The 27737-nt window shown below is 36.9% G+C and overlaps 1 protein-coding gene across 1 annotated transcript in view; it reads left to right on the forward strand.

Moving 5' to 3' along the window:
* Positions 1–22258, forward strand: part of TAF2 (TATA-box binding protein associated factor 2) — a 65804-nt gene extending 43546 nt beyond the window's left edge. The window contains exons 21-25 of the mRNA XM_050892930.1: positions 2543–2612; positions 4178–4287; positions 6676–6905; positions 10157–10280; positions 20596–22258. Of these exons, the coding sequence (XP_050748887.1) occupies positions 2543–2612; positions 4178–4287; positions 6676–6905; positions 10157–10280; positions 20596–20861 (800 nt within the window). The 3' untranslated portion in view covers positions 20862–22258. The remainder of the gene's footprint in view (positions 1–2542; positions 2613–4177; positions 4288–6675; positions 6906–10156; positions 10281–20595) is intronic.
* The last annotated feature ends 5479 nt before the right edge of the window (positions 22259–27737 follow it).

Genomic DNA, 27737 nt, shown 5'->3' on the forward strand with positions numbered 1-27737 from the left:
CAATTCAAGAAAGATGTGGACAGACTGGAGAGGGTCCAAAGGAGGGCCACAAAGAAGATCAGAGGGCTGGACAGCCTGCCCTGTGAGGGAAGACTGAAGGAGTTAGATCTTTTCACCCTGGAGAAGAGAAGGCACAGGGGGACCTCGTCACAGTACTCCAGTACTTAAAGGGCAGCTACAAAGAGGACGAAGGCTCTCTCTTCACAACGAGCCACATGGAGAGGATAAGGGGCAACAGGTACAAGTTGCACCAGGAGAGGTTTCATCTTGATATAAGAAAGAAATTTTTTACAGTGGGAACAATCAATCAGTGGCACAACCTCCCGAGGGACGTGGTGGAGTCCCCATCACTGAAGGTTTTCAAGATGTGATTGGACAGGGTGCTAAATAATCTTATCTAGGCTCCCTTTCCCATGAAAGGTTGGACCAGATGATCTTTCAAGGTCCCTTCCAAACTGGGCTGTTGTATGATTCTATGATTCTTCTGGCTAATAAGATTTGTTCTGCCCAAGGTCAGGTTTAATTTGTCATTGCTCCCCAAAATGTTTCGTAGTTCCTATATAAATTTGAAGAGCAGGTTAAATGCATTAGTAGCAAAACTTTGGAAGTCTAGCAGGCCTGGTTTACACTATAAGGCAAATACAGGGAAGACTTCCTTTATTTCAAACAGAAATAAGTTTAAGAAGCAAAAGACTTTTTTTTTTAACCACAAAAGTATGGTGTTTCTTGGTTCTATTATCCAGTACTGTCAGCCTAAAGGATTAATCTCCTAGACTTCTCATTTTCTAATCAGAAACCATTTTAAAATCCCTTTTGTTAACAGTCAAAATAATTGCAGCTTGCTTATGATTGTGACTTAATGTGTTCGCCATGTTGTGAGTCTTTGCTACATGGTTATACAATATTATTTTTCTTCCATGCAAAACAACTTTTGTATGCAGTGTTCTAGCTGCCTTCTATCCCAAGCAGTGTAGGTGCCAGGAAAAGCAGCTGTGCATGGAGTTGAGCACAGGCAGTCACTAATCCCTTAAAAATATGTCCTAGGCATAGCTTTTCAAAGATTTCTCTGATTTTTAAGGCAAATCTGAGATTGCAGTTCTGGTCTATATGGATACAAATTTGCTCTGGCCTCATCCAGAACTGTGTAGCCATGGTCTAAATGGTGCAGAACATGAGCTAATACATTCTGCCTCTAAACAAGGCTTACATTCTGCCTCTAAACAGTGTAAGCAGTTCTGTTTTGGTTGGATTGTAGGAAGAGCAGAGCTGACTTGCAAGTGGCCTGCAAAAGACTATTCAGCCATCTTCTAAGCAATATTATAATGTAGTTTTTAATTGCTTAGCTGCCTCCTCCCAACCCAGGAAGAGATCTTACGTTCTAGTTGTCCAAAGTATTTAAAGAACTTCTAATAGAACTGAAGTGCTGATTCTCATAATATAATTTGAATCATTGCCTCTTCCTTTAAAAGCAACTTACCCTAGTGAAATAACAAGGGAATGGTAGATATTCGAACTGGTTGGACTAGAAAAGCTGTATTTAAAAATTGTTGACTGAAAACTGACTGAAATCAGAAAGGAAAGTTGAACTGAGGTATTTAGAACTGAAAACACAGTAGGCTTGCGGAAGAAAGAAATGCATTGCTAGGACGACAAAATGGAAAGCAACAGAAATGTTTTTGGAGCTGTCTATACAGGAATGATTAATACACCCCAAATTCTGAAGTAAAGCAAAGCCTAAGCAAGCTGTTCATTGTTTTGAGGAAATGAGAAGAGAATACTGCTGTAAAATCTGAAAATTATGCACCTGAGAAAAAGATTACATAAAAATTCTTTCATTTTTTCTGTAATCGGTGGTGATGATATCCTGTCTTGTTTCCTATTTTGCAATGTTACTCTGACAATCAAAGGAATTTTGTAATGTAATTTAAATTTTAAACTAACAAGCTGATTTTGTTTCCAACAGTGTCAGGCAGCAGTTTTCTAGAAGCATGTGCTGATAAGTTTCAACATCCATTTTAATTGCAAAGTATACTGATTTAAAAAACTAAGGCAGGCTACAGAGGAGTATGGTTGCAGTTTTGTATAAGCCCTGTAGTCTTTCTCTTTCTATCCTATTTATAGATAATAATCTTTCACAGATTCCTGTGTATGAGAATTGTATATTCTCTATTCCTTATAGAAAATACTATACTTCTGATTGTTGAAGGGATATTTGAATGCGTTCACTTTAGGAAGCACACGTTATCAAGATGATCGTTTACTCTGTGATCTTCCCAATCAATGCTCATGAGTGACAGAGTTACCTGCTAATAGTCAAGTTGGTGGTTATTGAGCCATTGAGGCATGAAGGAGCTTTGTGCACGTTTCTATTTCAGTGTAAAGTAAACCACCTTTTACTTTGAATTTGCACTATAATTAATGAAATTCCTCTTTAGTTGCAGTGATTCAAGCTCTTTGTGTGCTAATTCAGGAACTCGTGATTGTCTTGATCAAAATCCTTCCAGTTTCTGTATATTTATAGGCATTTTATTTTTCTTTGCAGTTGATAGGAGCTATGAAGAGCTACAATGGCTGCTTACTATGGTTCAGAATGATCCTGTACCCTACATAAGGTTAGTGAGTTAATAAAGAGCCAGTATTTTTACTAATGCTGGAACTACTAAGTAAATTCTTGGCCTGGAATTGCTAGAATAGATCAAATGCTTAACTGCTTAATACTTCTTCACAAAACTGTTTTTTCTTCTTGTTATTTTATATAAATTGAAACGTGTTTTGATGTTTCAACAGTTCACATCTCAAAAATTAATATACTCTGTTCTTATTCTCCACTATACTATTTTTGTCTTTTATGTTCTACCCCTGTGGTGGAAGTCTGAAGGTAGAGGTCGTTTCGTGATCATAAATAAAGCATATAAATCTGATGTTGCATATGGCAAAAAGACTTTGTGATATTTAGAAAAGACAAAGGTTGAGATATGGTGCACACAGTGTTTTGACAGCAAGGAGTGTAAAGCAATTGTTAGACTGTAGATGGGGTGAAAGGATAACGTGAAAATATGATGTAATTTCTAGTATTGCCTGTTTCAACTTTGTTTTCACCAGTGGATATTTTAGCACATTCATTATAAACCTTTGAACACCAAGGTTCATAATCATTGTTTTTCCCCAATGCTTTCTTCGTATGGCCACCATTAAAATACTGAGTTTCAAAGATAAATAGTGTTACTCTCTCTCTATAGGTGATTTCTTACAAACATCATAGCTGCAAGATTGTTCTCTCTTTTATTTCTGTCATTCTTGTTAATGAAAGTAGATACAGTTAGACTCACTAGAGGAGGTTTAGCTTCAGTCTAGGAAGGAGATTTAATTTGACTTGTATCTTTTTAAAGAGGAGTTTAAATTTTGAATTGAGTGCAATATGTAAGCCTCTCCTAAAAGAAAAGGAAAAAAAAAAAAATCTGTAAGAGTTTTCTTGTCCCAAATGTGTAAGACAGCAAGGGGAAAGCTGGCTATACAGGGAAAATAGTTAAAATAATAAGTAATGGAACAAATAATTATTCTCATTCATAAAATGTTTTCAAGGCCAAGTTTAAAGAAAGAAAGTGGGGAAAAATGTATCTACTTTCAGTTCAGTGTGTAAATACTGTAAGCAAACATGGTAAGTGCAGAATCTTTATACACCAATGTAACCTAAGAGGTGACAGTGTTTCTTTCCAGAAAAATGTGCAAGTCACTGGTTTTGGTCCTGCCATTTTGTATCAGTCATAAACATTTAAAGTTATTTAAAAATTCTTTGGTGTCAGTACGTAAGGAGTTTATTTGCTAATGTTGCTCCTTCTTTTTAATTATCAAGTCAGTGTGCAAAAGAGATTGTTACTAAACAAAGAGCATAACGTAGCCTACAATTTTGTACCTAACTGTTAAAAATGATGTCTAGTAACATCCTGCTGCTTTGCACCTTACTTTTTATCTTTAAATTATATTGCTGATGGTAAATCTGTGTCTATGCATATTGTGGACAGAAGGAAGAGCTAAAAGCATAAAACATTGGTTAAAATTTTGGAAGAAATCCTGTATTTGAATAAGTTTGTAAGAATATTGCAAACTGAACAGACTTTGTATTCTTAGTGTATTCATTTGGATTTAGTAAAGGTGTTTTTTTCTATTTGTTTTTCAGGCATAAGATTCTAGATATGCTGACTAAGAATCCACCTTTTACCAAGAACATGGAGTCCCCTTTATGTAACGAAGCTTTGGTAGATCAACTTTGGAAACTGATGAATTCAGGTTGGTTTTTTGTTTGTTTGTTGTTTGGTTGTTTTGTTGGGTTTTTATTGTAAGGTTTTTTGAAATGAGTGTTAAAGACTTGCTTCAGAATATGCCAAGAGCTCTCTTAGTTTTGATAGTTAGAAATTGAAAATTCAGTCTCAGAAGTTCAATATCATGTATGTACCTCCAGAACTTTCTCAGTGACACAGGGTACCAAACCTTGTTTTTCATTCTTTTGTCTACTACTGCAGCATGCTTTGATGTACTTTGGCATAGAATGATTCTTTGACCCAGATGTTCAAAGCAAATGTTTCCTCAAATGATGGTGTCTTTGTTACCTTTTTCTTTATAGTTTGCTTTAGATTAGATAGTCTCTCTTTGTCCTCTTTTACTAAACTCTGAAAGAATATGAGAGGATAACATTTGTATAGATAATTTAAATGAGATTTTTAGAAGTGTATTATAAACCTAAGACTCAATTTGCCTTCTGTGATTAGGAAGGATCCTAATGAGAGAAGGGCTTGCATCTTTACAATTGACCTGTTTTTCATTACTGAAGCAGTTTTATCCAGTCCTGACAAACTGCCCTTTAACATCTGGCACATTACTACATAGATTACATATAAACATTTATTTAGCTTTTTTAGGTCATTGAAGGCTGTCTGTTCTCTATGTATCATTATTTTTAGTGTTTAAAAGTTTACAGCTACGCTCCAGGGGTTGAAGTGGGGAGAATACTAGTAGTTCAGTTTCGTAGGATTTGCCAGGTGTCAGGCACAGAAAATAAACAATTTTGATGTTCCCATCAGAGTTGTTTTTCCTTTTTCTTGAGAGCAGAGTGTGTGCAGTGTTAGTTACAACCATTACCTCTTTTTGCAAGTAACAAATAGGGTATACATTCTTATTATGATTCGTGGGGCTTTAAGTACTTAAATTTCTACGCATCAAGATGACATAATGTTTCAATTTATTTTCTGTAAGGGATAACTGTAGCATTCCAGGGTGCCTTGGAAAAATGTTTGTTAATGTGAGACAAGTTAGTAGGCAGGTTTAAAGCTGCATAATTCTAGAATCATGAGTTGCTTTCATTTAACATAAGCACATGCAATAGAAAACAGACTCTGATTGATATATGTAATCTTTTTTTTTCTTCTGTGTTAATCTGCATTAAATTGATAATGCTCACAATTCCAAAGATTGCAGAGAAATTCAGCAACCAGTTGTATTTAAGCTTAGCTGTTCTGCTGGAAAAGGAGAGAGGTACTGAATGGGAATTCATCATACCATTGTAAGATGTACTAGTTTAAGAAGTTGAGTAAATTATTTATTGTTGAAACATTAGAATAGTTTTAAAATTAGTATTTGTGAATGTGTCATTCTCTGGAGAGTATTTTAATGTTAGAAATGTCCAGATTAATAGTCATATCGCTTTCACTTGTAACTGGGTAAGTGTATGAACAGCTAAGCTTACTCAAAACACTATTTAACCCCATGAAACTTAGTATTTACAGGGATAGATCTTGAAATCTTATTTTGTGCTGAGTCCTGCACAGCCACATTAACATGGCAATTGGCACATCTGTGTCTTGTTTACCAAATATAGTTCTATTCCTGCTGTGGAATAATATGTTCAGTAAACTTGCAATCAGTCAAGAGCTGGGCTGAGTTAACACCAGAATCACTGTATTGGCAGCGTTGCACCAGATGTTAGATGTCTTTCTGTTGTGATTGGTGCCAAATGTGCTTTGACCATTTGTGTATGAAGATATAAAAGCAGTACACAGTTTGCAGTGAAAAATAAAATCAATGAAGCATTGCTTTGTGCAGTAAGAATACGTATCTCCTGTATGAATACAAATTCAAGTATTGAGTATCCAGTGGAGTACATGACATAGTAGTGACACCAAAAAGCATGTTTATGCGTTGCTGGTTTGTGTTCTCTATCAGTGCCGTTCCCAGAGGGTACAGATCTCAGTCATGCTTAACACTCCTACTACATTTCATGGAATACATAGGCAAGTGCAGCCAAATCCATTGATACGGGAAGCCAGTTTGGTAACAAAATGTTCTATTTAATTGTCCAGTAGTAAAAGTGAAACTTTAAAAATAAAAGCATATGGATGTGATTATTTTCCTTTTATTTTTCATTATGTTATTATAGCACTTAGTTTCCCAGTCTTGTTCTACTAAACATGTACAGCTTACAACCCAAACAACTTAAAGCCTTCCTTTTAAACAGGATGGCAGGTGAGTTTGAGTCAGTAAGAGGCAGGAATAATGAGGGAAGTGTATCTTAAGCACAGAAAATGTCATACTCTGGTGGAGCCAGATCACTTAAACTGTTTTATTTGTGGGGGAGGAGAAGATTGTATCTCTGTATTAACAATAATCTCTTCTGGATTTTAGGAACTTCACATGACTGGAGATTACGATGTGGTGCTGTGGACCTCTATTTCACACTTTTTGGCCTCAGCAGACCTTCTTGTTTACCATTACCAGAGCTTGGACTTGTTCTTAATCTGAAAGAAAAGAAGGCTGTACTTAATCCAACGATTATCCCTGAATCAGTTGCAAATAATCAGGAACCTGTGAATAGTACTAACAATCACGGACAGTCAGTAGGATTTCAGAACACCGTAAGCACAAACCATCTGCATACATCCCATTCAGCTGGCTCTGAGTCCTTGCGTTGGTTGCTGATTTAATTGTGTATTGTGTTCAAGCTTCTCATGCTTTACCTAAGCTACCTTTATACCTTGTTACTCTTTATTCCTTCCACTTAAAAACCTGGCGTATACCATAACTTTTTTGACTTTTTTAAACTGTTTTGCATAGGTTCTGCAAGCTTTTTGCTTGTTTTTTCTAGTCTCATCATTTCTGTTCTTTATAAAATGTTACTTTTTCTATATTACTTATGAGACATGAAGTGGTTCACAGAAATGTTTGATGCTGTGATGAAAACTTTTTTTTATTAGACTAAGAATATTGCTTATAGGCAAGTTATGCAATTTTCCAAAACAAAACCTTTTATCAGTAAATTTATTACATCTTAAAATACGTAGCTATACCTCTTTTTAAGCAACTTTAAGAGATGTGAAAGTTGGAACTTTAACACATCTTCATTGAACACTTGAATCTGACTACTTAGCACTGTGCTCTGAAGGATTTGTAACAACTTCTGAAAAATCGCATACATTAAGTTTGATATCTTTCTGGCTTTGGAGGCTTCAGTCCTAACACATAATCCATTGTGTAGTTAGAAAATAGATCCTACAAGCTATTCAAGTCATACTTTTCTTAAGAATAACTGCCACTGCTGCAAGACTAAGTCTTTTTCTTGGACAAATCTAATTATGAGGGAAAAAACTCAACAGACATGGAAATAATGAGTAATTTTCTTAACAGTTTCAAAAACTACATTGGATTGAAAGTGCTTAGGAGTAAATCCTGAAAGAGATGTGAACATGTGGTTAGCATGTTTGAAACTCTTTCCACCCTTTTGAATGGGAGGATTTACTGTTGCTTTATCAGTCCCATAGTTAATTTCTAAACCATTTTTATTCAGAAGTATACTGACAGTGCAAATTATCACAGTACCTTGCAGGCAATTTCCAGTAGGGGGAGAAAATGATGATGGAGACAAATATCATTAGAGCTATCCTACATATTTACAGAACATGTAATAAGTCCTAATTTGCTGCGCATAAACATCAGAATTAAATAGCAGGAGACATTTTGTTGGCGGATTTTTAGGCTGCAGTTCAGTGAACATCCAAACTTTTTTCACAGCCAGACTATCTTAATCAAAAAATTTCCTCTTAACTCTTTTTTTTCCTATACTGTCCTCTCCCTTGTGCTAGCACAGTTATTGTTGCTGCATAGTGAGCTAGATCAGGGGAGAATCTGGTTGAAAAATACCTTTATGAACAGATATTTCCTGCTGGATCAGTTTCCTGGTCCAGTTCATTATGTAGTTATACAAATGCTTGTGGCGGCCCAGGACAGAAATGTGTGAGGAAGAGGCTGCTTCTTTTAGCAGCAGTACTGGCTTACACTAGTGTGAAAATACAGCATTAGTATAAGCCTCAATTCACACTTCATCCCTTGTATCTTCTCCTGTGCCTCATCTCCGTTCTCCTACCCCTTACTTTAAGGTTACCATTTTCACTGTAACTCCCCCAAAATTCAGGAAACTGATTTTCCTTGTAAAAAAATCCAACCGGTAACATAAAACAAAGACTGCCTCTCACATCAGCCAAAGTTTATCCAAAAGTGTTTCAAAACAGCAGTGTGTTGGGTTAAATAATAGGGATGAAAAAAGGGAAATACGTATTTGAGGGAAAAAACAATTAACAGGTGATAGAATACATCAGATTAACTAGATTCTTTAAAGCAGACTGTATATTCTGAGAGCATAAACATGTTAAAATCAGTACTGATAGACTTGTGACACTGAATTTGCTGAGGATGGTAAAAGTTACTTCATAAAATTGAATTTGAATTGTTCAGGGCAAGAGTTTGTGGGGCTAGAGTGGTCTTTGTAGGATAGAGGAAGAGCAGTTCAGTGGAGCAGCATATGCTCTTGAGAGTCTATGATACGGCTTTTATCTAGTTTTTAGTGGGCTTTTAATTATGTTTGCTTCTGTGGATACTTTATTTTTCCTTCTATATTTTGTGTATTGGACTTGTTGGGACACCTGTCTCCTGTTTTAATGACTATATGTGTAACTTAGTAGACTCTCCTGCTATTTTTGTATTCCTTTGACTGTTTTTGTTGATAATCTAAGCAGTAATTTACAAAAGAGTTTAACTCTTTTTAATAAATATTGTTGTGAAATCAAAAAAACCCCCAAATTATAAGTGCTTGTTATGATTTGTATCAACAAAGTAAGCATTAGCTTTTAAAGCTAACTAAAAGAAGATTTAGCTAAATCCCATGCGTAGATCAGAGGCTATCACAGTTTTTCAGCTGAGATTTGGACTGAGGAGAGTCTGCGAGGCACAGATTTATAGAAAGGCTATTCAGAGGCAGCAAATGTTGTTGCACACCAACAGTACCATGATTGTGAGAAGGGACAGAAAAGATGCCAATGCTAGATATGCAGAGGGAGCAGGGATAGAAGTAAAGAGAAACTATGTTTGTAGGAGAGGTTGGCACAAATCCATACAGGGTTTTAGAAAATACTTTTTGCCAGAACTACAGGGAAAACTTTGTTCAAATCACCCACTTTACTCAGAAGTGTTTTCAGCTATCAGGTCTCTTTTAGGCTGAAACATGGCTCTTGCTATCTTCTAATTTTGGTCTTTTAATGCTGCTTCAGGAGGATGATCATCTTATTAAGGAAACAGCATCCAGCATTTCTGGTCATCAGCAGGGGGTGAAGAGGAAGGCTGATATGCCACTCGGGTCTCCATTGGAGCCAGGGCAAATACTAGAGAAGAATGAAGACAGTAAAGTCAAACTCAAAATCAGAGTAAGAAATGGAAATTCAACTTGCACAATATGTAGGGTATTCAGAATAACAGCAGTGGCTTCTGCTGACTTCCCTTAAAGCTATGTTCAAACAAAAGACATGTTGTGTATATGTGTACAGTAGTTGTTACGCTTACTTTGGCAAAATCATTTCCCGTCAGATTCTTTATTGGCTGGCAAGAACTAAAGTTGACAGTTAATGCTCTTGTTCACACAGCTTCACAGTAAATTAGAAAGAAGAAAAGACACTGACCCTTTTTAATTTTATTGAATTTTTATTCCTTTGCAGTGGTAGATATCACTTCCTTTCCCTCTCACCCCCAGTTTACCTCAAAAATAAAGTATTTTAAGTTCTATTTAATGATATTCTTATGAGTTATTAGCATCTGCTTATTTTTTTTCCTGATACCTTAGTTCTCAAACTCTCAAGAAGAGGAGGAAATTGATATGGACACAGTTCATGACAGTCAAGCCTTTATTTACCATCATTTGAATATGTTGGAGAGACCATCCACACCAGGTACGAGTAAATTTATTGGCAAAATGATAGTATGAATTTTTCAACTATTATTTCAGTTGTGGGGGGTTTTTGCTACTGCTTATTCCCATACATACAGTGTTGGTAAGTGTTAAGTGGAATTCCAGGAGGTGTGTAAAGGGTGCATAAGAACATTTCTTTAGCTTCCAGTATATTTGTAGATAACTGTGTACATGTCTGTTTTCATACATATCTAAGTAAGACAAGTATGTATTGTGCTTATAAAAGTGAAAAGCTAAGAAATGAATGAAATAGCTTAAAGCTGAAATAGAACCCCATAAGGAATTAGGTAAAGCTTATTTTGCCATAGTTGCCATTTAAAAAATAATAATTTTGAAGATTAACTTTAAAAAAAATAGCAAGACTATTCAGGTAAAAAAAAAAATCTCTAATCTTAATGATTTATAACTTAACATCAGTAGCTAAAAAACATACAAGCGTCAAAGATGCTTAGAAGGGCTTTTCAAAGTTGAAAAGATTGCGTCTATGAGTAAAATGGTTTCATTTCAAGCACTTCTTTTCTTTTACTACTTAGTATCTTTTTCATAAAATATTTGACAAAATTACTTCTCAAAGGGTAGTGTTTCTTAGAAACCTTAAGGCAGGCTGAACTTCATTGATGAACTTCTGCCTTCTTTGCTTATCTGTCACTAGCAAAGAAATTCAGTGGTTAGTCTCATTTTCTCAAAATATTTTAACGACATTTCTTAAGTTTAGTTCCAGAACGTGCCAGTGGAGCTAAGCTGAGGTAGTGTGACTATGTAACAAGCATTTTGAGAGATCTTCGGTACACATCCAAAACAAGGTTTTAAGGTTGCAGTACTGCAATGTGTCAAAGTGAAGTATTTGGCCTTAGAAGTAGGATTCAGAGTAATTACCCTCTTGCTTGTTTTTCTGTTTTTATCCAGTGGTTGCCTAATGTAAAACACAAGTAGACCTTAGCAGCAGGATCTGGAATGTTGGTTCCGTCTTGAGTGCCCTAGGTCCTGAGCTACACTGATAGGCGACCTCATCTGCATTCTCTGTGACCTGGCAATTTAGTGGCCCTGTCTAAGAGAAGGGCTGGTGGATGTTCCTGCTCCGAGTATCCTGCTGAGGCTGGTGCCTTGGTGCTGGCTGGGGGTGTGGAAGCTGTAGGCTCATACTCCCTTAGGGCCTAGGACTTACCGTTTTTACTTCCTTGGCAGATGCTCTAGCCACTAAGGGGTTTTGGTTTTTTTTTATAAAAGGTAACTGCTGTCATTGCTCAGCTAACAAATTAGGTTTATATGGGGACATAAAACACAGGGAGGTCTAGTTTCTGGATTCCAGATGGCCTTTGGTTAATGACATGTGCCTGTACAGCCAGCTCCACCAGGATGCATTTGCTGTTAGATATGTAGAGTAGCAAAACTCACAACTTTTTGCCTAAAGCATAGGCATTTCAGCAGAGTAAAGGGGAAGTCTGCATATAGGTTGTTCTCATGAACTTAGGAGCCTAATTCCACACAACCTTTACTTTAAACCTCTCAGAGCTGCTTTGAATTTTGTCCTCAGTGTTATGGTCAACCATCACATTTTCTGTTACGGCAAAGAATGACACATCCAGGGCACGCAAGTGCAAAGCTGATCCACTGAGGATTAGTATTTATAACTCTTACATGATATTTTGCAACAATTTTTTTTTACTGGATTTACACACTCTATGGAATATAAAGTCATAAACAAAACTCTGCCAAATACTTCACAAATAGGACTTATGGGACCCTCTGTACGCCAGCTCTGTGCTCCAGGACTGTTGCATATTAAGTTTGCACCAGAGTTCAGAAAGGGTAAGGTCTGATCAAGAGTGGAGTAACGGCCAGTTGACTGCTGCTTTTGTAGACCTACAGCAGACAAAAGCTACTTCGAGTTTCATTTGTGTGCTGAGTGACCTTCTCACCTCTGCCATTTAGGCATTCACCACACTGGAATACATTTTCTTTCCTAGGTGATAAATGAGATAAATGCTCGTTTTTGCCACAGAATTAATTTTAAATAATAAGCCTTTGAAAAGCATTATTTTGAAACAGTTCAGATTAATTTCATTTTCTTCGGTTTGTGCAGTTAGAAACGGTTCCACTTCAGATATTCTTTGCTTCTAAAATTTCACCTGTTTCTTATTCATAGCATTTTTCTTAGAAGCAGAGATGTATGAATTTCAGACTGAGTAAATAAAGACAGTTCAATCTTTAGGAAATGGTATACTTCTGAGAAGAAACAGATGGGGAAAAATAAAAGCATACGTAAATAAAATTGTTCACACACAGGAGTGTTCTGTTTTACAAAGGAATCACAGTTAATATTTCCTGAGGGCCTTTGAGTTTTTGCAGCAATGACGGAGGATGGGTGCACTTCAGTGAGTGGTTATTGTGAAATAGATCGACAACAGGTTCTGAAATGGTCTCAGTATCTTGTTAGTAAATCTGTAAGATCTTGTATCTGCCTCAGTTCTGTGACTCTTACTTGGAAGGCAGCGAGCTGTTAGTCCATACTCAGTTTTCCTCTCACAGCTGTGGGTTATGTCCCCACATGTCACATGAAGTGTGAGGTCATCAGCCAAACACAGCCTGCGAACAGCAGCTGCCAGGAGGAGGTTCATGTTGGGTCTAAATCCTGCCGTATCTGTGGGGTGTTTTGTTTTGTTTTGTTTTTTTACACTCCCCACACCACCCTGAATGATAATTTCGATTTGTTCAAGTTGATGTAACCCCCCCTAAAGCCAGGAGAATATTATTTTCCTTTAAAAGCTTTTTTTTTCTGTATGCTTCTGCTCATGGATGTGAAAGGTTAGGGTTGATAGATGCTGCAAGGGCAATAAAAGAAGTCTTGTACCACAAATCTTGCAGGATTACAGGTTTCAGTACTAGAATTACAGCACCTTTCATAGTTCATATAGAAAGTGTTTTAAATCCTACTAAGGCATCCTGTCTACGATAATAGAACTGTGGACTCTGGTAGTTATAAGGGATTCTGAGCATTTTTCAGGAAGTTATTAAAACAAACAAAACATCAGTTGTGAACTGTCTGAAGAATGCTGTTGTGTTGATTATTCATCTGCCCTAAGGACTAGAAACATAGTAGCCTCCTTTGAGCCTCTAAAGCTGTGCAATGTCACGGTTCTAATGCAAGAACAGATTTTTATTTGCTACTAAATCATCAAGAATAGTAGTAACGTTCCCTAGTCTTATCTTAAGATCAAAAGAATTTCAAGATCAGATTTTGTATAAGCAGTAGATTTAAACTCTCATTTCAGACTGTAAGGTGACTTTTCATACGTTGTTGACTTCAGTGAAATCAGATTAAGATATGCTTATTTACTTTAATATTTCACTCATCTGAAAGTATAGTGCTTCAAAATTAACCTTTAAAAAGTTCTGCTGTGTGCGTCAGTGGTTATTGATTGGCCTGTTCTTTTCTGCTTCCAAAATCCCTGGGGGTATTTAAAAGACATGTAGACGTGGCGCTTAGGGACGTGGTTTAGTGGTGGACTTGGCAATGTTAGGTTTACGGTTGGACGCAATGATCTTAAGGGTCTTTTCCAACCTAAATTATTCTATGATTCTGTGATTTTTAAATGCCTGGCCGTAGCCTGCGTGATCCACCAGTGAAGTTACATGTCATTATGGCTCAACAGGTCATCACTGATAAACACTTAGTTAGAATTTTCCAACTATTTTTGGTAGTTTGATAGTTGATACAAAGCAGTATCCAATTCTCTCTTTTCTTTATTTCTACAAAAGAAGAAAAAAGTAAATACAGCGATGTTCTCTTTGTGCACTGGCAGTCCTTTTCTGATCACATTCAGGAGCAGTGGGCTTTGAGGACACATCCCGAGCATTCGAACTCAGATCAGAAAAATCCTTTGGCCATTCTATTAATCCTTTTGCTGTTTTCCAGGATAATCAAACTGGAAATTTCCACTATTGACCTTGTAGGTCACTCTGTTCACCATGTAGATGTACATGAAACTTTGAAGGTCTAGGCCACACTCATACGTGTTGATTGGATTGTGGTCTTGTTTATCACAGTTACTGTCTGCAGTTTCAGGAAATAATGATTTAGCTGGATTGAATTGTTTCTGGAACGATTTGAAACTGGATGCAGCACACACTGCAGTAAAGTGTAGCGGGCAACTACTGTAGTCATTATGTTTGAACAGTACATTTACAACAGTAGATTTGAGCTTGTGGTGCAAATCACCACATTTCAAGTGTGGATACAGTAGTTAACAGGAATTCAGTCTGAACTGTGTAAAAAGCCCTGTCCTCTGCAGCTCAGTGGAGTTACCCGAGTTAGCTATAAGAGCACCAGTACCTCAAAGTTCAGCCATTAGTTAGTGGCTCCCTGCCAAAAAGAGCTATGGAAACATCAGCACACAGACAAATATATAAATGAACGCTTCTTGGATATGAGGACACCACTGACAATGATGGATTTTTACTTTACTTTTTATGGAGGGAAAAGCTGTTACAACTGTTCTGTTAGGCTACACTTTAATAACATATAATATTAATATAGTATCTGTTTGATAGTATCCATTACACATATGTTGACTTTTACCTAAAATATAACTGTTTCCAAACTGGTAACTCATAGGCTTCGAGGTTCTGTAGATAATTTTGCCTCACTGAAATAGTATGTGGTTAATTGTATACTTCACAAGGAAGGGTGTTTTCAAGTGCTTTATCCTAAAGTGCATGAAAGCAGCTTTAATAGAAACATAAGCCCTGCAGATAAAGTGACAACATAAATGCAAATTGCATCAGTGTGTGGCTGCAGTGTGTCAACTACATGATTTAATAAAAACAACATAATAGCTGTGACTGTCTCTGAGAAAACAACTGATCGCTCTCAAACCTAGAAGATGGATAAGTCTAGCAACTAAATTTTCAAGTGACCTACCTGAAACTGTTAGAGGCACAAAGTATTCTGAATTGACTTACTGATTTAAATTTTCTTTTTCTCTGGAATAAGGAATACTCTAAAGTTTTCTAGAATATTAAAGTAAATGTAGTAAAAATAACACCACAGTTAAACTATTATTTTAATGTAAGGACAAAGCAATATAGTTGTTAAATGAAAGTTGAGTGAGGAAATTAATAATGAGGAAATTAATAAAACAGCTACCAGTTAAAAGTATATTTTAGTTAAATCACCAGCTCGTCTATGCAATACTTTAGCAGAGGCTATCCTTCGGTATATTCTATCTGGATATAAATCACACTAAAAAAAAAATGAAGTCAAATGAATCTGTAAATTGGAACTAGTTAAAATTTTTATGTTGGAGCCAAATTAACTGATTTGTTTAGCACATCCTCAGATGACTTTTGGATGTGGTTGTTTTTACCTTTACTTCTCACTCTCAAACTTTAAATTTTGTCATATGGTCCTTAAAAGAACACTGCTAGACAGAAAATTGATAACTTTTTTTCAGAGATATATGATTTGAAATTCTGCTTCTTAAGACAAATGACAAGACACTCTTGCATTCTGAAAGCTTGGAATTATTTATGCTTGGTAACTTTCTGTATGTGCTTTGTTGATGGTTCAACAGATGCATAAACACAGCATTAAATTAAAAAATAGTGTGTCTTGGATGTTTCCAGGGTAATATTAAGAAAGAAAAGTAGAAATAAGGAAAAACAGGATAATTGTCAAAACAGTTTTTAAGATCTTTTCAGCTTCTTTAGTGTTCTCTCTTTAGAGAAAATGCTGGCCAGAGCTGCAGTTCAGCTGCTAGGCAAAGGAGTGCATTATTTTTCTCATTAGCAAGCTTTCTTTGGGTTCTGGGAGAGACATATTAAGTGCTCGCGTGCTTGTGTTGATGTCCCCTTCTTCCCAGAGGTCATCGGTGTCAGGTTCTGGAGCACCAGACTGTCCTCAGCTGAAACACTGGACCCATGGGCCTTACCCTTTGCTGTGATTTGTGAAGTTGATTTCTCCCTCTCTGACATTTGAATAAATCAGGGTGCAAATGGGATCATTTTTAACAAGTGTCAATTTGGAAAAGTCCTACATAAGCCAGCTGTTTTAAATAGATTGTACATGCAAAGAAACAGACTGTAAGTCTGTGGTGTCCCACCCTCTTCACACAAACTCAGAAATATAGGAGAGACCATATGGAAGATCTTACGAAAGCTTGTTGGCATGTTAAAGTCTCAAGTTACATGGTCCCAAATTGTAAAGGTTCAATAACAAAATAAGAGTAAAATAGGTAAAACGCTGTACCCAACAACATTGTTCAATGTTCATGCACCAATCATTCTTAAAAAGAAAAAAACTTACCCTAGATAATGGATGAACAGGATGTTATAATTATCTGAAAGAGATTTTTATTATGACAGAAAATGTTACTTTAAACCCCTTTTGTTCTAAAACTAAACTACAAGATATGTGTTTTCATATTTTATTCTCTCTCACAATATCTACAGCATTTGTATCAGTCCCTGTGACAAGGTGTGCACAAGGTTTCTGATCTTTCTCCCATGGGATAGTAATCCTGTCTAATTTTAAACACCTACCCAGCTAGCTGGAACACTGCAAAGCCAATAATTACATTGGAATCTCCACATCCCAAACAGAAGGACATCCAAGTGGATAGACACATGTATGTGCATTTTCTTCCAAGGAATGCTACTAACCACTTCAGAAGCGAGCTCCTGGGCTCACCCTCCACTTACTTGTGTGTTGTTTCTGCGATTTGAGAAACCTGGGTTCCAGACCTGCTCCCTCTGCCAGGAGGAAGTGGGTTCCCTGCAGGAAGAGGGAGTGCTCCGTGCCTCCTTGCAGCAGTCCTGCTACCCCCATTGATATGAGGATGATATTAATGCCCTGTAAGGCAATTCCTGTTTAGCCTTGCTTTCCTAGTTTGGCAGGTTCCTGGCATGGGCTTTAAGTAGGTATTAATTAAAAAGAAATTAAAATTAAGAAAAAGTGTTCTGCAAGTTTAACAGTGAATTTTACAGGTAGAAATCTGTGAAATTTTTTTATAGAGCTTTTACAGGTCTGTCCATTTTACAGACAACTGAATTCAGTAGTCTGCATACATTCTTTCTGAGCCATCATCTAGGATCAATATATTTGATTCCTGATTTTAAAGCACTCTTTAACAGTAGGAGGAGATTTTCTGGATAGTTGTTATTTTTGCATTTAAAAAAACAACAGATTATAGCTATAATTGACCTCTATGAAGAAAGTGTATGTGTACTCTTAGTACTGGCTCAGTAAAAGTAGACTTTTGTAATGACACTCTTTCATTTCTTATTGACATTTGTGCCATTTTACCAATGTTGACTGTCTCCTTAAGCGTCAGTAGCCCTTGAGTTGCAGTTGGATCCCATTTCTCCCCTTCCTGAAGATCTTCCTGCCTTTTTCAGTTTCTAGGTGCTCATCACCACCCCTTCAGTCCTGTTGGCTTAAGCTACTGTTGTATTTGCTCCCTAACTTGCTCCAGTCAATGGTGTTTAACTGCTTTAAATAATAGATTTTTTTTTTTTTTTTAATAACCTACCTGAAGTAAGTAAAGAAGTGATAATGCAGACTGTTGCCTTAGCAGAGCTGGTAGTTCAGCAAACAGCAGGAAATTTGCACAAGTGGCAGGCAGTGCAGCAGAGTCAAGAGGGTCTGTTTGATTGCATCCTTGGTCTTCACTGGCACTTGGCACTACTGCTACATCATCCCTGCAGACTTAAGCCCATGTCCTTATACCAGTTATACTGGGTTAAAATTTTTAAAGCTCAGAGGCTTGGCTTTGAGGTTGTTACAAATGTAGTGTCTAGACTTACAGGTTCAGTTTCCATATAAAAATAACTCCACAATTTGGAACTAATGGAGCTGTAAAGTTTTAAGGGTTTGTGTCGGGGGGGGGGGGGGGGTGTTCTTTTAAGTTGACTTTACTTTGCCTTGTATATTTTAATGCATCATGTGCCTGTGGCTTGAGAACATGTGAGAATGTGTTCTGTACCTTAGGTAATCTTTTGTACATCTTTTATGGACAAACACCAATCAGTCTTCTTCAGACTTTTTGCCACGACCTTTATTTCTGTGTTACTAGAAGCTGTGTTTGTGTCACTGCCACAGTTCACCTTTAACTACTGTAGCCTGTTTTAATGGTGTCAAATGCTGTGTGCTTTGGTTTTCTGAGGTACAGCCTCCAACCATTCCTTTTCTAATGGCCAGAGTCAGATATGCTCCTTTTTCCACCATTCTGTCTTCTGTTTAATAGCTGGTTTTGCATCCTTGCAGCTGCTAAAGAAAATTTTCTTACTTGTCTAAAAGCTATATGCTTTAGAGGAATGAGCTCAGGTTACGGGGATAGGTTTAGGTACAGGTAGGAGTTCCTTAAGAGAAATATAATTAGAAATAGTTAAATTGTGAAGCAATCTTGTACCTTTTTGCATCAAATACAGTATACTTTCATGCTGTCTGCATTGTTGAGAACAGCTCCAGGTAACAAGGTAAACAACTACAAGTTGTAGTAACTGTGCATTGAAGTCAGCAAGTGGAAGTTTGAATTTGTGTGCCTATCTTCTATCTGCCATAATATACATAAAAAAGTAAAGTCATTGTGAGTTCTAACAATAAATCTTTGCATTGATAACATGAGTTTACTACTGCATAGTTCTGATGAAATAAAAATCAAAGTTTTTTAAAATACTTGTATATTAGAGATTTTAAGTCTATAGGAAACTATTGTACTCTAGCCTCCTTCATAACGTCAGCAGAATTTTATATTGCACCATATTCACATCTTGTGGTTGAGCCCAAATGTTTCTCTAGAAAGACATCAATAGAGATTCCACCATGTCCCATAGTAAGTCATTGATTATCCTCACTGTAAAAATGTTTTGTATTTCTATTCTGACTTCTAAACACTGCATACAGGTGTAGATTTTGTTTTTTACGGCCATATTTAAAAACAAACAAACAAAAACCAGAACAGCTGTACTGTCCAGAAACTTTCCTATATATGTGCTTGATTGAATCAGTTCTTAATCTTTTGGATAAGGCTAGAAAGATTGCATGGAAATCTTTCTCAATGCTTGTTTGTCATACTACAGGGAGCTGGCTCTTCAGACTTCCAGGAATCATTACCATAGACAAGTCATTCTTGCCTTTAAAGATACAAAACCAACCAGCCAACCAACCAAAAAGATGTACTGGAAGAAAAATCCATTTTCAAATATACAGAAAAAGATAATTACAAACTGTGTAACGTAATTCCTTGTTATTTAACAGGGATATTTTCACCAAAAACTGGAGGGGGAAAAAAAAACCCAAACATTTAAAGCAGCTGTGAAGAAAATCCATTTTAAGTAAAACTTAAAGGAGTAGTTGCCTTCAAAAATACAATGGTGCTTTTCTACATTTATCTAGTAGTTAAAGCACATTCTTGCAATGTGGGTGGTTTGATTCAATGTCTGCCTAAAGGAATTCGAGCCTCCCTACCTTCCAAGTGTTTCCCCTCGTTAACAACATTATTCTTAGATTATTGTCCTTTAATCCCTACTATTGAAGCTATTGCAGTTTGTGTGAAATAATGAAACATTAAATGAGCCAAAGAGAGAATGAGAAAGTCATTCAGGAATTGAGAGGTCATGGATCAGATTTTCCTTCCTCAGATTCAGATACCAGGTTTACGCAATATATAAGTAGTTCTAGTGTATTTGTGAAATACTTACTAATAAAGATGGTGTAATTGTCTTTATTGGAATTTGCTTTTTGTTTAAGAACAAAACTTTTTATAATCTTTCAAATAGACTAAAGTGGTTGTAAGATGCAGTTTTTGGAAAAAGCAATTTAATTCTTCTGTTCAGTATCAAAAAGTTTGTATGTTCTTCTAGGGAGCTTTAGCTCCTGCTAAAAGGAGTTCACATCCCAAAACTGCGCTTCAGCGTATGCCAGTCCTGCACTTTACATCATAGTTTTCATAAGCAGTTATATTTTCATTATTTATGGTATAATGGCCTTCCTACTCTGTTTAAAAATGAATTTCTGGAAGCTAGTATAACTTGCAGTTTCTTAGCTCTTTACAATTCCTAATTGTCTGGGATACATTTATACTTTTGAGGGAGGAAGGAGTACTTCTGTAAAAATTGTCGGTAGTACAGGAGCTTTAATGGCATGTTCAGAGCCTTTTCTGAAAAAAAAACCAACCAAAAAGCTAATGGTACAAGTATCGTAACAGATTCTGTGTTTGCATGTTTAAATGATAATGTAGGTTTTATCTAATATTTCAGAATTTCTTATGTTTGAAAACAATGCAAGTTAAACATTTGCTAATCCGTTCTTTTAGGTAAAGAGCAATCTTCGGGAGAGATGAACATGCACCCTGTCTCAGCAGCTCCGCTCTCTGTGTTTAGTAAAGAATCAAACTCCTCCAAACATAGTGATCACCATCACCATCACCACCATGAGCACAAGAAAAAGAAGAAGAAACACAAGCATAAGCATAAGCATAAACATAAACATGATAATAAAGAAAAAGAAAAGGATCCCTTTGCTTTCTCTAACAGTCCAGCCAGTGCACGATCAATCCGTTCCCCGTCACTTTCAGACTGATATCGATGGCTTCTCTGGAGTTCAACTTGCAATATTCTCTGAATACTTAGAAGGATGTATATAACTATAGCTTCTATCTTTTTTTATGGAAATAAGAATATGTGAATTGCCTTAGCAATTCAGAAGCTCTGCCACCGTCCTCGTTTGAAGCCTTCTATTTGCATATGCGGTTGTTGAAATAATCTGATTCAAAAAATATGTTTTATGATTCTGAGTCATTTTGTATTTCACTGTTCTCCACACCTCCCACTCTTTTTTCCATTTTAAACAAACAAAACAGCCCTTTATGTAAGGGCCCCATGTCCACTGGCAACCCCCTGCACATCATGCTGACCATGTGTACTGCCAGAATCAATTATGTTTTAATCCTTTGAAGAATGTTATGAGGCAGAGTGTGTTTTAAGCAGAAGCCAATTGCCAGACCTTTGGTGAAGTGCTGTTTCCAGAGTAGTATTGTATAACCAAGTGTAGACCTCCTGAGAAGACAGGGATTTTCTGTAGTCTTCAGTTGAGCTGTTTCTTGCTTTAACCATTGCAATGTAATGTCAGAATTTTAAGAACAGTGTATGGAACATTTGCCTTTTTCAGATACTAAAACTCTTAAAAAATTCCAAGCTGCTTTTAAGCTGCAGGTATTTATTATGGACATGTCCCTTTGAATATAATGACATTCTGCAATTATGTTTTTGGAATTTTAGCAAAATGCTTAATGCATGTTTTGTCCTGTAATCAGGCTTTTAAAAATCCAATAAAGTTTGCGAATTATTTTGACAGAGGCAGAATTTTTTCTTCAAGCTTGACATTGGAATATGCTTTTGAGACATGGCTTTGCTAAAATTAAAAAAAAAAAATATTTTTGAAAAGCTTAAAAATTAAAAGATTGAAAAAGATATATTTCTTCCTGCTGAGGGGTGGTTTTTTTGGAAGCATTCTATACCATCAGCTCATGAATCCATAGGAGAAATACAGTAGTAGATTAAGCTAGGTCTGAGACTTTAAATGATGGATACATTTAAATTTCTTTAGCTGTGTTTTATGCAGTGTACTATTTACACTCAGCAAACATTTTATTTAAAAACTTAAGTTTTTAGAAGTTTTGATAATAGAGATAAATCATCTCTGCCACTTTTTATGTGTTTTCTTTATTTGTATGTAGAGGCAGGGGGTTTATTTCCATGCACTGGTTGACTTCTGTTGCCCAGAGTTCACTTCACATTTAGCTTTCTATAAGATGGTTGTACTTGGGTTAAATATTTTTTTGAAATTTTTCCCAAATTCCTGTGAGAGACTGATTCTCCTTCTTAGGACAAAGAGAGAAGGTTCAACAGGGACCCAAGAAGATTTTTTTAAGCCATATTCTGTTTCATGAAAGTTAATAAATACTTTTATATTATATACCTGCTGTTGAATCCTGTAGTTTTTGTAATAACAAATTATCTGTAGAATGGAAAGATGATAGACTCAGGTATTTTGTAATACACAAATACTTATGTTGTTATTCAAATACCGTATCCCTTTAATACTGCGTGGATAGTTGTGCTAATCGTTGTACTTGGAACACAAGGTGTGTTTGGGCTGAATTCCGACGTGATGGACCTGGGCAGCATCGCAGCCTCTCCCCGTCTGCTACCACGCCAGCAGCTCTTCACGTCAGGTGAAGCCCACCTTGGTGTGTTTTGTTTCCTCTCTAGCAACGACTGCAAGCTCTTACAGCTTAGATGAGCTAAAGGTGAACAGGAACAGGAAAACACCTAAGCGTGGGTAGAATGAGGTACGGAGCGTGTTTTGGGTAGACTAACCATGGGTGCAAAGGTGTTTGTGGGAGACCTGGGCTAATGAGCAACGAAAGCTGGCATTGTTTGGGAGAGCAAAGGCAGATGCGTTTATGTTTTAAAAATGAGGTCATGGATCAGTTAGGTTGGTTGGTGTAGTTTCTGCTTTTGGAGATGTGGATTTACGCTGAGGGGAAACGTATTGTTCAGTGTTACAGGCGCAGAACTGAGGCAGAGCTGTAACACGGTAATTCTACCGTCATATATTTGGCTGTGTGACTTTAAGTGAACTATTGAATATATGCTGAGGAAATACAGCAAATACTCCAACAGAAAATTGGGGGGGGGGGGAACCTAAAAAGACTTTTCCAATGCAGTTTCTGAGGTTATGTCATGGTCCTGGTTCAGAATATCTATTAATGTGTTTGATGGAATACAAAGTAAGTTTGGGGTCTGCAGGTGGTGCGACATGGACAGGCAGTGCTCGCAAACTGGTAGATGGGCTCAGAAGTCAGAATAATTAGGTGGATTGCACAGGTGACCCAAAAGCAGCAAGCTAAAATTCAGTAGGAATGAATGTGAAATACTGAACCTGAGGGAGAATGAAGTGCACGAAAGCAAGCCGTTCCCCCCATCTTGCAAGGTGCAGGGAGGAAAAAAAGCATCTGGTTGCACAGAGGTGAGCAACTTAGACTACTGCAAAAGGAAAACTCAGTTAAGGATTAACAGGAATTTTTTTATATAAGATGTGAAAGTAATTATTCTGTCAAGTGCCAGTGATTTTGGGCAACACATTTTAAGAAATAGGTGGGCAAATTCCCCCAAATGGAAACAATAGATAACATTGCATATAAGAAAAAAAATAAAGGGAACTGAGTATTCCTGGTCTAGAATAAAAGAAGTCTGAGGAAGGAACTCTCCCTTCTAATACCTAAAAGATTACTGTAACAAAAAATATTTATCAGTTGTTCTTGATACTTCCTGTGGGAAGGGAGGGATTAGCTTTATTTGCAATAAAAAATATTTTTGTTGAATGTTAAGATGGAAAATATTCTAACAGACACCTAATGATGATGTGAGGGCTCTTTTCTTGTAGGTTTTTAAGCAGCAGATTGGCAAACGTCTGCAGGGGATGTTTATGGGATGCTTCGCCCTGACACAGTGCAGGGACCTTGCTGCTGTAGTTCGTTTTCACGGTTTATTTGATCTTCCGTTTTTGTTGGTGAAATTACTGCGGTGGCTCCCTGGATGTGATGGGCACTTGTGGAAGGCTTAGGAAACAGAGGTCTTTGCCTGCCAAAGATCTTGCCGATTGCGGTTTAGCCTGGGTTTTTCTTCTACTGAAAAGTTGATGACTACTTCAAAGTTACAACCTGACATCAATTCAAGTTAAAACTTTGTATTTGGGCAGTGGATTAAGCTCTTTATCTTCGCCACCTTCAAACCTTGTAGGTTGGCTGTAACCTCTGCAGTTGATTTTGGTCTGGGTTCTGATTTTTGGTTAAAACTTCTGGTTTGTAGTGCACTCTCCTTGAAACAACAGGAGAAACATTTGATTTAAGTGGGGTAGTATCCAAATACTGGAAAAATACGCGTTATACATATAAAGTAGAAATGCATATGTTGTTGAAAATGCACAAAGAGGTCAAAGTCTGGAGAATTTGTTTTGACATCTCAGTTTTTAACATGAATTCCTATATTTTGTTCATTATAAACATTATAATACACATAAGTGTAGGGCAAATATGTAATATTGAAAGACCTATATGCATTTTTAATGCAGACTTTTCATTTAACTTGGGTTTTTTTCTTCATTTCTCAGCATAATTATAGAATAAAATGTCCACGAAGTAACTGCTGCATCTCTTAGATATGTAGACATGCTCAAGTATCTAATTAGGATATAGCTTCTTTCCTTAGGTGTCTGAGTAAGCATTTATTTCAGCTTTGATCGGTTCACTACCAGGCCCTGTCAGTCTGTCCTGGTGCTGTGGAGGAAGGACAGCAGGACGCAACTTTGTTGAGTTCTTGGGTGAGCTGCTACCATCTTTCTATCATAAATTGTGCTGTCCCATAAAGTACTCCAGCTGGCATTAGGGTTCGTATCAATGACAACAAGGTATCTTACGCTGTTTAGCTTTTTGGGATATAAAAGCTGTTTAGTTTTAGTTGGTTTCATATTCATAGAAATATGATAGTTTTTCTAAATTTTAATATAAGGAATTTTTTGTCATGTCAATATTTTCAGTTCCTTAAGACAGTTTATTCACAGAAACTTAAGAACCTGATTTTTAATGGAGCATCAGTATTGCACAGAGGCCCTTAAAATACACAAGGTAAATAGAAATGTTTTGGATGAGATTTAATTACTTTTATATGTTTATATTTTTATATATGCATAAAAATATATATTTCATTCATAAAATATATTTATATCTTTATTTCCTGGTTTTGTAATTTTAAATGGCAATAATAATGTACGAGTGTTTGCATATGCATTAAGCCATGGCAGCTAATGTTTAAAGTCTGCATTATTCCATAGTCATCTGATGTCATAAACACAGGTTTTCTAAACACATTTCCAAGGTTTTCTTTTATTATTATTTTTGTCCAGATAAATCTACAACATTAGTAACCTTTGTTGATGTAGATGAGTCAGGATTTCATTCGAAAGACTGTATTTTATTGAAAAATACTTCACCTAGTACGGTGCTTAGGATGTGGCAAACATCATAAAGTGACAGCAAAAATTGAAAGCGTATTTGGCTAGATTTTTTTCATTTCTGAGTGAAAGTGAAACTGCACGGCTATGCTTTGGGCTGATCTAACAGCTTGCCACCGCTGCAGCAAAGACCTCTTTCTTCCCCCGGCTCCTGACCCCGCAGTCCCACGTTGGATTTTCGGGGTGCTAACCGGGCTCTTCTGTGGCCCGATACAACTCTCTAACCTGCGAATAAAATCAGGGTGATTCTTGCAGTGTTAGCGAGCTGAAACTTTTGGGCAGAGGCTGAGTAGGCAGCGAGGCTGATGCACGGCTTGTGGAGCGGAGGGTGGAGAGGGGAGAGGGAGGGAGGGAGGCGCGAGCAGGAGCAAACCCTTTGGCAGCAGCAGCAGCCGGTTCCTTTGGCTCCGCTGCTCTTTGCGACTTCGCTCGGAGAAAACAATACAATAGGGTGAATTCAGGTTTTTACATCTGCGCCTCTTTGGGAGGCTTCATTTTCTTGTGAATTGGTTGAGTGAATGTTTTGAATCAGATTCATTTTGGAAATTTTGGAAGGCTGGAGTGAGATGAGCTTACGTGACTGGCAGTTATTTTTTTCTTTGCTGTGTTAAAAAAGGAATGATCTCAACAACAAAGGGCAAAAGAAACGCTCTTCAAAAATTACTCCAAAGGTCATTTCAGGTCAAATAGGGTTTTTTTTAAATTTTTTTTTTAAATTAATTTATTATTATTCTATTCTATTTTACTTTTATCCACAGAATTGAATTTCAGAAGAGTGTTAATATGAAGCATTTCATTTAGAAAGTGCACTTTTCATGTTCTCAATGTTCCTATATTTTATAAATAAATCATACTGTAAAATAGAAGTAACTGATAAAACTTCTAAATGAAAATATGCCCTAAAAAGAAGGAAGAAGTTTGAAAGCACATTAGGAATGAAAGCACATTAGAAATGAAAGCACATTGCAAGACCCGATTGACTCTTCCCCTTTTCAAAAACTTATTTCAGGAAAAAAAACCTCTTCTGGAAGTTATCTGTTCCTCACCTTTCCAGGAAAAGGAGGCATGACTCAGACTCGCTCACGATTTAAAAGCTGTTTGAATTCGTGTGAGTAACCCTCTGTCTGTCATGGGTGCTGGAACGGCTTGTGCCAAGCCTCGCTGTGTCTGCCTGGGTGTGGGTTTCAGCGCGGGACCCAAGGGGACGCCATCAGAGCAATGGAAAGGTGGCCACGGTTTTCCTTCAGTGCCCAGCTACAGCGTATGTAGAAGCAGTCCCAGACCTGTTTTACCTTACGCTACTGGTCTGCTGAGCTTCTAGTCACTTATTTTGCTAAATCTTTCAAGTTTTTTAATTCCTTAAACTTTGGCACTATAGAAAAGACTTCAGTCTTTTAGTAGCTCATCTCCCACCCAGGAGTCAAATTGAAGCATATGGGGGAAGAAGGTTTTTTAGCAGTTTTGGAAATATTTGAGTACAGCTTATCAAGTTGATATGAAAGTTATTGACAGTGTGTTACTGTTTTGCTAGTTTTAGTCACTTAATTCCTAGTTTTTCTGTACGCTGAAAAACTGGAGGTAGGGAGGAAGGAAGAGGAGGGACTGAGGTGGTCTGTCACCACAGTGAAGAGAGTCTTGGAGAGATTAAAGGTCTTGCATCAGTTCTATCACTCACCTTCCTAAGGCAGTCTCTACTGCCTTTAGGTATTATGGACTCACCCATGGAGCTGCTGCCATCTTCACTTGTTTTCCTCTACTATTTTTTTACCTTCAATTCTTCTTCCAGTTTATTGATGTAATACTCATCTGAGAGAGGTCCAGGCTTCAAGAAAGGCAGATCACTCAAAGACATCCACCAAAGCAGAGGGTTTAAGCTCCTTGGAACAGTATGATACCCTGCACTTGGGGGTTTGAGTCTCTTGACGTGGTTTTTCATGGTCTGTTCCCAGCTCTGTGGCCAGCAGGCTACTACAGCTTATTTCTTCTCTCTGAGGACCAGGCATAGATGTTTCTTGTCCCTTATGGACATCTTACAGTTCCAGAGTCTGTGCAAGTATCTTTCTTGTGTTTGGAGCAGTATGTATAAAAAATGTTTCTCTATCTCAAATGCTTTTATCAAAGGATGCCGTCATTTTAAAATGTTGGAATTCATATGTTTGTTATTGAGTACTTGACTAATTTCAAAATACTGAACACTTTCAGTTGCTTTAATTTTAAGACTTAGATTTTTAAAAATAGATGTTTGTTTTTGCAGCACTGAAAATCTTCCAGGTACTTAATAAAACACTCAGCACTTACAAGCTAGGACAAGACACAGAGGAGGAGAGCGAGCAAAGCTTTTTTGTACATTTCTTCATGGAAGAGAGAAATGCAATTACATTG

This window comes from Gymnogyps californianus, chromosome 2 (assembly GCF_018139145.2).
Source record: "Gymnogyps californianus isolate 813 chromosome 2, ASM1813914v2, whole genome shotgun sequence".
NCBI lineage: Eukaryota > Metazoa > Chordata > Aves > Accipitriformes > Cathartidae > Gymnogyps > Gymnogyps californianus.